Raw genomic sequence first — 13,550 nt, forward strand, 5'->3', positions numbered from 1 at the left:
TTTTTTAAGTTTTTATTTATTATTCTTGAGAGAGAGAGAGAGAGAGCGAGTGAGCAAGCGAGCATGAGTGGGGTAGGGGCAGAGAGAGAATTCTAAGCAGGGTCCAAGCTGTCAGCTCAGAACCCAATGTGGGGCTTGAACTCACGAAACAGGAGATCATGACCTGAGCTGAGATCAAGAGTCAGACACTCAACCAATTGAACCACCCAGGCACCCCTTAACTTCCGATTTCCTATTTTATAGGAGTAAAAAGGAATAAGGAACAACAGATTCTAAGAAATTATTATCTCGATATAGTTAAAAATAAAAATCTACAAGATTGTTTCTCCCTTCTCCCACTTACAAAAAAATCTTTTATTAACGTCTTAAAAGTCACTGCATGTTTTCCAAAGCTATAGTTAGGTTCAAATAGTGCACACGGATTCCTTTTTTTAAATTTATATTTTAATGTTTATTTATTTTTCAGATAATGCGAGAGACAGAGTGTAAGCAGCAGAGGGGCAGACGGAGGGAGACACAGAATCTGAAGCAGGCTCCAGGCTCTGAGCTGTCAGCCCAGAGCCCAACGTGGGGCTTAAACTCATAAACCGTGAGATAATGACCTGAGCGGAAGTCAGACACTTAACCAACTGAGCCACTCAGGCGCCCCCAAACTGATTTCTTTATACAAGACCAATTAATCTGGAAAATTACCAAACTACTCAGGTGTCACCTAACTTGACACACAGTTTAATAAAAGGACCCTTTAAAACTTATTTTCTTTAGTTTCATTACTTTCCCATTAAAACTTCCCCTAAAGATCCCTGTGTTTGCCCTATCACATCATCTACAGAAAAATTACATTTCTACAGGGGCGCCTGGGTGGCTCAGTCGGTTGAGCGTCCAATTTCAGCTCAGGTCATGATCTCGCAGTCCGTCAGTTCATGCCCCATGTCAGGCTCTGCGCTGACAGTACAGAACCTGTTTGGGATTCTCTCTCCCCCTCTCTCTCTGTCCCTCTCCAGGTCGCATGCCCTCTCTCTCTCAAAATAAATAAATAAACATTAAAAAAAAAAAGTTTCCTAATTGCTGGCAGGTGCTCGTAACACCACAAAACTGCAAAAACCTACACTTTATCCTGGAATCAGAAGAACGTGGGATCAAGTCCTTGCTCTGTCACCAAAAACTGATTTTTAGCAGTTCTTCGTCTATAAGAATGATGATAATAAAACTTTCCACTTAGCTCTCAAGGTGGTCATTTAAATTAAAGGAAAAAATGTGTGAAACCCTAAAAATACTAAATAAATGTTACTAGTAACAATAATGATTTCATTTTTTTAGCTGTCTTAAAATACCCTAGTAATTTTTTAAATTTTCTTAGCGATACACAGAGTAAATGCAGAATAATGTAACTATATATTTGATTTTCTGATGTCTGAAAATAGACCAACAAAGTGAATGTAAACAGAAGATTCTTATTTCTGTACAAAACACTTCACTCTGATATCTAGGATCCAAAGACATTTTATTCTCTTAACTCATTGTTCTTCCAAAAGGTCCATTAGGGGGAGGAGTGTATTCTGCTCATTTAGAGGATGTGTGATGACAGCATTTTTTAACATGTATTTTTCTAACTGAAATTAAAGTTGGTTTAAGAAAACCCAGGTCCAGGGACACCTGGGTGGCTCAGTCGGTTAAGCGTCCGACTTCAGCTCAGGTCATGATCTCGCGGTCTGTGAGTTCGAGCCCCGCGTCGGGCTCTGTGCTGACAGCTCAGAGCCTGGAGCCTGTTTCAGATTCTGTGTCTCCCTCTCTCTCTGACCCTCCCCCGTTCATGCTCTGTCTCAAAAATAAATAAACATTAAAAAAAAAATTTTTTTTTAAAAGAAAACCCAGGTCCACACCTGCCTGATCAGTTAAGTTCAGTCACTCCCTTAGGCATTCTGAGGGAAGATACAAAGATATTCACTTCAATAACTACAGTCTGATGGGAGGACAGAAAAACTTATCAATAAGGAGAAAAAAACATGATTGATCTCACATACCCACTTACCTCCTCCTAAAAAATACAATTCATATATTTTTTTAATTTTTTAAATATTTATTTATGTATTTTGAGAGAGAGTGGACAGCAGGGGGGGAGGAGGAAAGAGAGAATCCCAAGCAGGTGCCTTCCTATCTCTCTTTTACTTATTTTTACTTTTATCTTTTTTTAAAAATTTTTTTCTACATTTATTCATTTATTTTGAGAGAGAGAGAGAAAGCACGAGTTGGGGAGAGAGAGAGGTGACAGTGAGAATCCCAAACAGTCTCCATGCTGCTAGCACAAAGCCCAACACAGGGCTTGAACCCACGAACCGAACCATGAGATCATGACCTGAGCCGAAGTCAGATGCTTAACCAACTGAGCCACCTAGGTGCCCCTCGTATTTTTCTTTTAAATAAAAAGATTAAAATAATCATATATTAACCTAGGGAAACATAGATTCCAAACCTCTGTGAACTTAGAAAATCGAACTAAGACTAAGCAATCGAATACAAATATTTAAGGAGCACCTGATGGCTCAGTCGGTTGAGCCACCAACTCTTGATTTCGGCTCAGGTCACAATCTCACAGTTGTGAGATCTGAGCCCTCAGCAGGGCTCCGTGCTGGGCATGGAGCCTGCTTAAGATTCTCTCTCCCTTTCCCTCTGTCCCTCCCCCACTTGTGCACGTGCTCTCTCTCTCTCTCAAAAAAAAAAAAAAAAAAAATTTTCAAAGATAGTCACGACAAAGTTTATGAATCCAGAGGAAAGCCTCCATTCAAAAAGCTTTGTAGAATTAAAATAGTTTATACTTTTGGGAAAGATAAATGGTTGATCTGAACAACTTCCACAAACTATGACCACTTACTCCACACGATTTTTGACTCTTATGTAGGGCACTCCCTCTACCAGAGGCAATATCTTATTTCTTGAAAAGTATTCTCTATTCAACCAACTTTACTCAATTGGCATTCAAGCTTCTGTATGGCCCCTTCCTTATAGATCTTATCCCTTCTATACTCTTAACTTTTCGGTTTTCTAAATATACTCAGGGATATAAATCCTCAATCATTTTGGGTTATTCCCTCTCATTCAGGCCAACTTGCTAAAATTCTAAGTGGTGACTTTTCCATTTGTGCCACAGAGAAAGATACTAGTAAGATGAGCTATAAGGAAATCACTGTGAGAATCTTCCTTAGGGGTTGGTGATGGCTGAACTGGCAGCCAGAAATATTCTGGAATTCAATAATAGTATGAATGATCGTAGTATCGTGGAAAACTCTTGCTTCAGTTTGATCTGATCTCTAAATACCTTTCTTTGATTTCATGGAGGGTTTTATCTATTCCTTATGAAACGCTCCTCTACATCTTCCAACACTATAGCTGTTATTTTCTTCTGTTCTTTCTACCAGTTTATATAGGACATTTTCCTGGACAAGAACAAGTTCATTGCACTGATAAAAATGTGACCTTCTTACCTGACCCTGAAGAAACCATACAAAGTATGTATAGCCATTTTGTTGTCACATGAAGGACAACTGGAGAACACATACCTTACTATATTTCTCACAAAGGGAGAAACTAGTTTTTAAAAACTGTAACACAACTGACAGTATCTTGTACCTCAAGTTACCTTTCTCAGCTTTTAGGTTTTTGCAGATAAAACCATCACTGATTAAAAAACTTATACCACTTTTTTAAATGTCCTAATGTAAAAACTGGCATCTAACTTTTAGTTAATAGCTAAGAATTTTTATAAAATAAACACAGCATAACACTTACAAATGTCTAATACGGAGGTGCTATGATATTTAAAAAGAGTGTTTAAAATAGAACAGAAATCCTCAGTTCTAAGCCCAGCAGCACTGACAGCCAGGTGTGGAACCCAAGGTCAGTCATGGAAATCTCTCTGCTGCTCTCAGTTACTTCGTTAATATAAAGCAGTCTTTCAACAAGGCACCTTTGTGATCTAAATTATAAGCTTCTAAGAGAGGATGGATTCAAGATAAAGCCCATTTTTCTACTAGTTTGAGCTACAACTATCAAAAGAAATCACCTGAATTCTTCTATGCTTACTAAGTTGTTGAAGTGTGGTAACCAATTCAAGTCTAGACACACTGATATGGTTGAAGAAAGCAAATTTTCCTGATGAACAAACAAACACTTCAACAGGGGTATTTTCTTATCTGTGTAGAGGTGGACAATATGAATATGCCCGAAGATTTTCATGGAATGATGTAAATTTTCTCTGGTTCAAAAATACTGTGTTAAAGGTTACTTCTTGGGAGCTTTCAGTACTGGAGGATGTGCAAAGAGTTAATCAACTAGCATACTGTTTTCATGAAGATTTTTCTAAAAAGGATTTTGAGACTTTTATAGCCAGAAACAATTAGGGAATACTTGTTTCACTATTTCCTTTAGACCAGAAGACGACTATATATTTAAAATAAAATTGCAATATGAAAGTCTGCTAAAAGCACTTTTTTTGTTGTTTGTGCATTTTGTTTGTCACCCAGTGTCATACTAACAACTCTGCATCTCATTCTAAAGCACATTATACTGCGAGATAAAATGAAAAAGACCATTTTTTGTTTCCCCAAGGGGGAAGTACTTCTGTTAAAAGCATCTTTTTATGAGACTACTCTTTCTGAATTACCAATAATGCAAACCAAAGAATTAGATACTGTACTCTAAAATTTAATATTTGTTCAATTCTTATTCATATCCTATAGGTATCCCATGTGTACAAGGAAAAAGTATGCTAAATGCGTAAGCGTACTTAAGAACCTGAGAGATTGAACATTTCTGTCCTTCAATCAGCAGGCTGTCAGGTCATGAGCACTCATTTTGCAATAAAAGTTTTCCTGCCTTTCCTATTATTGTAACTCAGCTCAGTTAAGGAGACTGGTCCACAAAGAAAATGGCTTGATTATGTATAACTTTATCTTGAATAAGGCTAGACAAATTAATTTTGAACGGTATATGTAAAATCAAAAACTAAGGAGTTTTTTGAAAAACTTAAAAATAAAAAACTGTTTAAAACTACACTCACAAGTCTGAATATCAAGATCAGAGACGAAGTCAGAATGAAATTAAGACGAAAGAAATCCACTATGCTTTTAAAAATGCTTACCCAATTCTTGACTCTGACTTCAATCAATTCTATTTTCTCAGAAGGTCTACTACTCAGAGAGAAATTTGCCTTCCCAAAGAATTCAACTAGATGTGTGCAGAAACTTACACTGGATCTCTGGACCATTATGAATCTGTAAAAGGCAAAACCTAACCTTGAACATTTTTCTCCTTCTGATGTCCAGCTAGCAATGGCCAGAAATAATGAGTTCTGACAGGAAAACCTTCTTCCTTCAGAGCCTTCATTAGAGCTTTTGCCAAATCTGAAAGAGATATCATAAAATATTACAAAGCTACTTCAGCAAAACTTATTTATGTCAGTTTTAATGATGAGATTATCATACCAGTTTTATTGGCTTGTAATGCGCAGTGGAGTGTGAACTGCAAAGGAGATGTATGCATCTGGGATTCCTTTAACTGCTTGCAGTAATCTTTCAGCTTCTCTGCAGGCTAGGGGGAAAAGGTACCACACATCAGCTGGGTCTCCAAATATCCTACCATTTGACCTTCTGCAGATATGCTACCACTCCTGGAATGAAAAATTTCAACCTCTCATCCTCTTTCTAACTGATAAACTTATAACACAGAAACAAAGTTTTCATAATGTTTGTAACTGGTCTCATCTCACAGTATGTTCTTCTACTTTAAAGACTCTTATTTCACTGCCTATTACACTGTCAATAAAGTAAAAACAGACAGGATACCGTATTCATAGTCACACAGTGTCGTAAAAAGAAACTGCCAAAGTCATTCAGATTGTCTTCCCTTGATACAGGACATGCTAATAAAATTTGGAATGCTGTATCTTCCAATTTTTCAGTGACTAAAAGCAGAATGAGGTTCATTGCATCTGGGAAGAAAAGAAAAGAAAGACATATTCTGTTACTGAATTGAATAATATTTTTACACTGCAGCCACTCTGAAAGACAAACTTATGAACTACAAAGGCCAAAAGGATATATCTCCCTAGATAACAGTGAAACACTTCCAAATCAAAACATTCCCATCTGCTCATTAACTCAAGTTGTTTAGTTCATTAATCTGACTTCTAAGAGTCCTGTGTTCATGTACTACAATCCCCTATCGTCAGAGAATGCCCTTTCCATCATGTAAGAATAGTAATTCAGATTTTTAGAAAAATCATAAAAATAAATTTTTAAAAACTACCTGGAATATATCTTCTTTCATATGTAATTTTTTCCAAAATTTCTGGGACATATTGAGAATACCCAGCTTTACTGAAACTAAAAATAATTTGCAATAAATCACGGTCCATAAGGTAAAGATCAGACTTCTTCACCTTCTCCAGAGTCTGTAGACAGTTTCAGAAATTAGAAGAACAAGTTAGAAACCAGTATTTTTAAATTATAGCCAAATAAATTAAAATACCAAAATTTAAAAAATTAGGAACATACACCATCTAAAGGTTTAGGGCTTATATTATAAAACAGAAAACATTACATTTCAGCAATAACTAAGATCAACACCAAGGTACCAAACTTTAAAAATTCTCCATCAATACTAATGTCTACAAGAAATACCTTTAAAAACAGATATAAGCTACACTTTTCTGCTTCATGCAAAACATAACACAAGCTCACACAAATGATTTTTTTTTTATGCAATAGTTTTAAAGTATTATTTACATGACATAAGACATACCTGCTTAACATGATCAATGTCACCCTTTTCAGCATATGCATTCAATAATGCTAAGTATGTGTCTGGACCAGGCTCAATTCCAGCCTCTCTCATCACTGTGAGAATATTTTCTGCATTCTCTATATCTCTGGAAGATATTCAAAGAAAACAGAACAGATTATTATAATACTGGCAAATGTAATACTATCATTCTAAAATATATTAGCCTGTACTTATTAAAATTAACAACTCTTATAAACCATTTAGCAAAGGACATCAGAAAAGAGCAAATACACATGAAACCAGCTATAGGTTTCTGAAACAACAAAAATAATAAATGTTCCCAATTTTTACAGGTAACTTTTCCAAAAGAGAAACCAAACTGCATAATAATCACATAGACCTTAAATTAATGTGCCCTCTTTCATCAAGTGTGCTATGACTCAAATTTACCTTTTTAGGGAAGAGTAACATTTAGTAAATTATTCTTCAAAAATAAAACTGTTTTCCAAGAGCATCAAGAGGGCAGTTAAAATACAAAGTCAAGGGGCGCCTGGGTGGCTCAGTCGGTTGAGCGTCCGACTTCAGCTCAGGTCATGATCTCACAGTCCGTGAGTTTGAGCCCCGCGTTGGGGCCTGTGCTGACAGCTCGGAGCCTAGAGCCTGCTTCGGATTCTGTGTCTCCCTCTCTCTCTGCCCCTCCCCCACGCATGCTCTCTCTCTCTCCCTCTGTCAAAAATAAATAAAAATTTAAAAACAAACAAACAAAAAGTCAACTAGTTTGGATCAGGCCCAATTTTTAAAATTGAATTATTTTCAAATAAAAGTTTTATGAAACAGATAAATTTAAGAATAAGTGCTTAAAAAACTGCATGTTCTACTTCACACGCTCAAAATTTTTGAGGGGCTACATAAACATGGTTTAAGAATTTCCTACAATAATTTCCCAACCTCGCTCGAGAACAAAACCTTAAGTTGAACATTACCCGGCTCTTGCATGCCCTGTAACAAGAGCGCTGAAAACTGCCTCCGTGATTGGCAGGTCCTTAGTTTTCATAAATCCAAGAATCTTGCTGCAATAAAAGAGAAATGAAAATACTTTTTGGAAATATACATCAGAACCACTTTTTACAACATACAAACACAAAATCTCACTCCCTGAAATTATATCAATTATATCAAATTATAGATCTTGAACTACCCTTGGTAAAAACAGCAGGTAAGTTTTTAAAATTTGATTGTTTCTTCTATACTAATTAACCTTTAAAAAGCCTATAAAGTTTAATAAAAATCCATTCAATTAAAAATGAAGTATACATTTCAATTTATTCCTTATTTCCTAAAGCTGCCATCCAAAAGTAGTACTAAATTTTACAGAGAAATAAACGTCACAACTGATTTTATATGAATCAGCAAGATAGAATATTGCAAGTTTTATAAATGAATACAGTTTAAATGGCTAAGAACATTTCCTTTAGGAAATAATCAATTTAAAAGGACTAAAGCCAACTTTATACACCTCAGCAATTTTAAGCCTCTGTTCCAGTAAACCAAAATTTTAATTAAAATAGCAATACTCATTTATCTTTCTCCTCTTACACAATTTTATATTTTATCTAAGTCATATTACCAAATTTGCTAGATTAAAATCCTTCTGAAATAATTTCCCTAAGAAGAAGCTTAAAAGAAAAAAAAGACAAATGAACGTATCCTAGGTTTACAGGACTTAACAAATTTGTTTGCTTAAACATACATTTATAGAGCTCCATACCTGGCACCTTCAATATCTCCTACATTACAATAAGCTGCGATCAACCTCTGGTATGTCACCTGTCAATGAAACGGGCTAGTTAATATTTTTTTAAATACTATTTTTTTCCTGGGATTGAAAAAAAAAGTGATATAACCAATAAACATTTATGATAGCAGCTACCTACTCGATTTGGTTGAATGTTTGCTTCCTCCATTTTTGCCAAGAAGTCAGTTGGTGAAAATTTATATTCATTTTGAAGATAGACTTTAAGTAAAGCATTATAATGACTTACATCATACACAGTACCTACAAATAAAATTTAAATCAAATTTTTAGAAAAGGACCTAAAATCATACTCTTTATCACAACTAAAATATGCATACTTAAATTTAACAAACAAAAGGGGTAAAATGGTCACTTCAGCATTTCACCCCATACTTAGGACCATCTATATAGAAATCTTGTCAGAACAGAGCAAGTTAAGCATTTAAGACAGTAATTAACTGAATTACTATACAGTCACAAGTAACTGCTTATTCAGATGTTAAGATGTAAAGTGACAAAGATTTTCTTACTTATGAAGCATAATATCCCTTCCTGTTAGAAAATGTTGACAATACCTCTGTATTTAAAGTGACAAACATTTTTGATAGAAAGTAGTCCTTCCCAACAGAACAGACACACCAAGACGGCCTGTGACTGCAGTTGTTCTATACAGGGAGGACTGTACTAGCAGACCTGGTTATTTACTCACCAGGCTACTCAGTGTTTGTTTGAAGGCTCCATTTCCAGTTACACTTTCTAGTCTGCTATTGTTAATTACCCCTATTCCAAAGCTGTTTTCTTCCAGGTCCTATCTTGCCTAAGGCCACATCAATCAAGGTAACCATTCAGCCTTCCTCAACCCACTGATGACATCTTGGTCATCTTATCAATCTAATGCTAATGTTTTACTAAATTTGCATGAATTAAATTTTGTATCTAAACTGCCTGTAGCAACACAGGCCTCTGGTCAGTCAGTTTGAGATTCTAGACCAAACAGGACTTATTCTATTAATATTTGCTTTTATCTTACTAGACTTGTACATACTGTGCTATGTTTCAGAAACTGTGCTAAGTGCTCTGCATCTAGAGGCTCTGTTAGTCTTCACAACGCTTTGAGACGTACTCTTATCCCCATCTTATGCATGAGGAAAACTGACTCTTCCACTTGTCCAAGGCCACATGGCTAGTAAGTGACCACAGATCTGAATGTAGGTGGTCTGCCCTGAGTGCCCAATCTGTTAACCATTGTAACACTTTATATAAGGCCTTAAGGGGAACCATGTACAATTCAACATCTGCAATGTGACTGTGCATCAAGGTTACCATACGGCGTCTGAAAACTTCTAAAAAATCATCAAGTTGAACTCTAATAATGGTTGGCTAAAAAGCGGCTCTAAGGCTGAAAGAAAGAACGTATATCCTTTTTCACAAAAATTTCTCCCAGTTCAACATGTATTTTTAAATCACATGACTTACTGACATACAGAAATTTCTAGTTTTTTTGAAGTCAATTCTTTATTTTCACTTTCCTGCTGCTTTTATACCTAGAAGACTATTTTCCATTCTGAAATCCATTATTCATCTATTCTTCTCAAAACTTTAAACAAACGAACTTGTCATCAAAATTAGTTCTAGATGAATTCAAAACTGAGGTGAGGCTCTGTGTTTATTGTATAGTTTTCTTCCATATAGGTACTCCATGTTTCTTGAAGGATATTCTTAGATATTTTATATATTTGTGACTAAACTTAGAACCTTCTACCCATTTTATTTTCTAACTAGGAAAAGTTATAGATTCCTGAATATTTAATATTTCCTACTACTTTACTGTAAGTTGATTTTCTGGGATTTTACAGGTAAACAAGTATATCATCTAAAGAACCGTAATTTCTCATATTGTTTCACAACTTATTTCACTGCATGATATTAGTTGTTGGCTTTAAATTTAACATGTTAAAGAAGTATCCTTCTATTCTTTGTTAAGGTTTTTAAAAATCAAGAATGAACATTGGATTTTATCTAATGGTCTTTTAAACTATGTTATTTTCTGAATATGAATATGAATATGTTCACGGTTCAAAATTTTCAAAGCATAAAAAGGTACAAAGTAAAACTGTATCCGGTATTTATTATCCTTCAAGAACTATTTTAATGTTATATGCATATACAGATATAAATATTTTTCTTCAAAATAGTAGCATACTATATACACCATTCTGCACCTTAATTTTTCCTTCTATTTTGGAGAACACCCCACGTTAGTATAGAAGAACTCCTTTTTTAACAGTTGCACAGTATCCCATTTCATGGACACCCCATAATTTATCTGATCCCCAGTGAGAGACATTAGAGTTGGTTCCAATTCCTAACTATTACAAACAAGCCCCAATAAAGGATATCCCTTTGCACATTTGAATATATCTGTGATCTAAATTTTTTTTTAATTTTTTAATGTTTATTTATTTTGGAGAATGGAGGAAAGGGAGGGGAGGGTCAGAGAGAGGGATACACAGAATTCGAAGCAGACTCCAAACTCTGAGCTGTCAGCACAGAGCCTGATGCGGGGCTCGAACTCATGAACTACAAGATCATGATTTGAGCTGAAGTCACTTAACCTGAGCACTTAACCTGCTGAGCCACCCAGGTACCCCTGTTATCTAAATTCTAACAAATGGAGCTGCTTGGTCAAATGGTATGTGCGCTCCCAATTTTGACAATACAACTGCCTTTTTATCCTGTCCTTTTTCAACTTACCATAAAAGTAATAATTGTTATGAAAATTACTTTATTTTTTCATTTGAGTATAGTTGACAATTATTTTATTCTCAATGCCTCTAGATGTCGCTATAACTCACCAGATAAATATTACCAAGTAGCTCTTCCGTAAAATTGAATTATAGCATTTATGTAAATAAATTCTTATTTACCAAAAGAAAAAATATCTACACTTTTTACATATACACATATTTTTAAACAATCATACCCAATTTCTGAAGTTTGTCCCATATCCTATGAGCAAATTCGGTTCTCTCTGATAACTGTAGTTCAGGCAAGAGAGAACCACAGCTGCGCAGGAGAAGCAAGGCTTGATTACCACCTGGGCTCCCTGTGAAAAAAGGTAATGGATATCATTTAACACAACAGCAATATCATACAGGTAAATATCAAAACTTAAACTGAAATCCGTAAATAGTCAAAACTCTCCTGCCTCACTGAGATGTTAAGAGTACCCACAAACTAGAAAAACCCTACCCAAATCCACAAGTAACATTTACAATGTTACTAAAAATTATGTTTTTAAAATTAGCCTGCTTTTAAAAAGCTAAGGTTATGAATCCATGTAATCTGCAAGGCTCTATACTATATAAAAATACACAGAACTTAATTTATAAGCACTAGTTACTACAATTCAAAGGCTAAGCTTCTCAGTATCTTATGAAAATAGTACAGAGCAGTACAATTAAAACCCATGAATACCAAGTTTACAATCAATTACAAAATAATATAAACTTCCTTCTCCCTTTATCCATGGCCTTTATCTACATGTCTCTGAAAGATGACTTTAAAACCAAACAAAAACAAAAAACAAACCACTCACTGTATGATTCCACTTAAATAAAGTATCCAAAATAAGAAACCTGCAAGGCCAAAAAGTACACTAGTAGTCGTCTAAGGCTGGAAGGGATGAGGGGTTGGGGGATAATGGCTACGGGTTTGGAGATTTCTTTTTGAGGTGATAAAAATATTCTAAAATTAACTATGGTAATAGTCGTTCAACTCTGAATAAATCAAAAAGAGAAAATGATACAATAGCTTTTAAATACACACAATTATAACTGACACTTCTTTGATATCCATCATCATGAGATTCCATAGCTTCTTAATGTGAATGAAATCCACAGATGGGCTTTAGGAAGCTGGTGAATATTCTGTAACTACATGCAAAATTATGTGCATGTTTGCATGCTCGGCTTGTGGGGGGTGGGAGGTGGTAAGAGGGCCTACAACCTTCCACCAGATTATCAAGGTAAGTGATTCAAATGGATTATAATAGCTAAGTGAAAATGAAAGGGAAATAATGATTATTGGTCCTTCTGGGAATCTATCATATGTAAGCATCTTAGGGAAAGTTGACACCATACAAGGCAAGATAAGAAACAGTTTCCAAACGATTTACCACTGAGTGACTTTTTTTATAAAAAAGTGGAAAGCAAAAAGACAATTTTTATTTGCTGATTTTGGAATAAATATCTAATACAAAAATGTTTCATGCAAAACCTTGCCCTGATGAGTTGGAAAGATCAAAAGATCACAATCATAACATAAAATCATGATCAATAGAAATAACAAACAAAATTAAAACTATCAAATAACATGTTTTGCAGTGATCTTGCCCCGAAACAAGAAAATATACAAAAAATTTGAAATACCTGAGTGACAGGTGTTATCAAAGACTTTTTGTAGAAGAGTCTTTGGGATGCGGCCAGTTCTTCGGACAGAATTATCCAGTCTCATTAGAGCCCAGTCAAATTGACTGGCATTCTTTCTATGAGAGGAGGGCTCCTCTTGAAGATAATTCTTTTTCTCAACAGCAATGGCATATAGCCTGGCTTGGCTCAGCAGCCCTCTATAAAATGAAACACAATTGGTAATTAAGTAAACTCACTTATTATCCATATAAATTCTTTTATTGAGCAAAATTTATACAAAGTTTATTGGTTACCAAATACCTAAATTCTGGTACAAAACCAGAAATGCTCAGAGAAGTGTAAGATGGTAGGAAAGAAAAGTTCTGCCTTTTACTCTAAATAAAATCACAAGCACACACAAATTGTATGCAAAGTAAATCTCCTGAATAACTGTGTCTTGATAACTTTCCACATGGAATCATTTCAAAGTAAGACAATAATATGATGTGGTTTAAGCGCGTGTGTGTGTGTGTGTGTGTGTTTTATTTTCCTTAAGTAAAACCAGC

At 35.1% G+C, this 13,550-nt stretch overlaps 1 protein-coding gene across 1 annotated transcript in view; it reads right to left on the reverse strand.

The window, feature by feature from the left end:
* Positions 1–13,550, reverse strand: part of LRPPRC (leucine rich pentatricopeptide repeat containing) — a 106,605-nt gene that overhangs the window by 78,598 nt on the left and 14,457 nt on the right. Inside the window, exons 2-11 of the mRNA XM_045445886.1 lie at positions 13,006–13,202; positions 11,559–11,681; positions 8,715–8,836; positions 8,549–8,607; positions 7,764–7,850; positions 6,799–6,925; positions 6,304–6,448; positions 5,841–5,986; positions 5,481–5,586; positions 5,292–5,399 (exon numbers count right to left, since the gene is read on the reverse strand). Of these exons, the coding sequence (XP_045301842.1) occupies positions 5,292–5,399; positions 5,481–5,586; positions 5,841–5,986; positions 6,304–6,448; positions 6,799–6,925; positions 7,764–7,850; positions 8,549–8,607; positions 8,715–8,836; positions 11,559–11,681; positions 13,006–13,202 (1,220 nt within the window). The remainder of the gene's footprint in view (positions 1–5,291; positions 5,400–5,480; positions 5,587–5,840; positions 5,987–6,303; positions 6,449–6,798; positions 6,926–7,763; positions 7,851–8,548; positions 8,608–8,714; positions 8,837–11,558; positions 11,682–13,005; positions 13,203–13,550) is intronic.

The sequence above is a fragment of the Leopardus geoffroyi genome, chromosome A3 (assembly GCF_018350155.1).
Source record: "Leopardus geoffroyi isolate Oge1 chromosome A3, O.geoffroyi_Oge1_pat1.0, whole genome shotgun sequence".
Lineage (NCBI taxonomy): Eukaryota > Metazoa > Chordata > Mammalia > Carnivora > Felidae > Leopardus > Leopardus geoffroyi.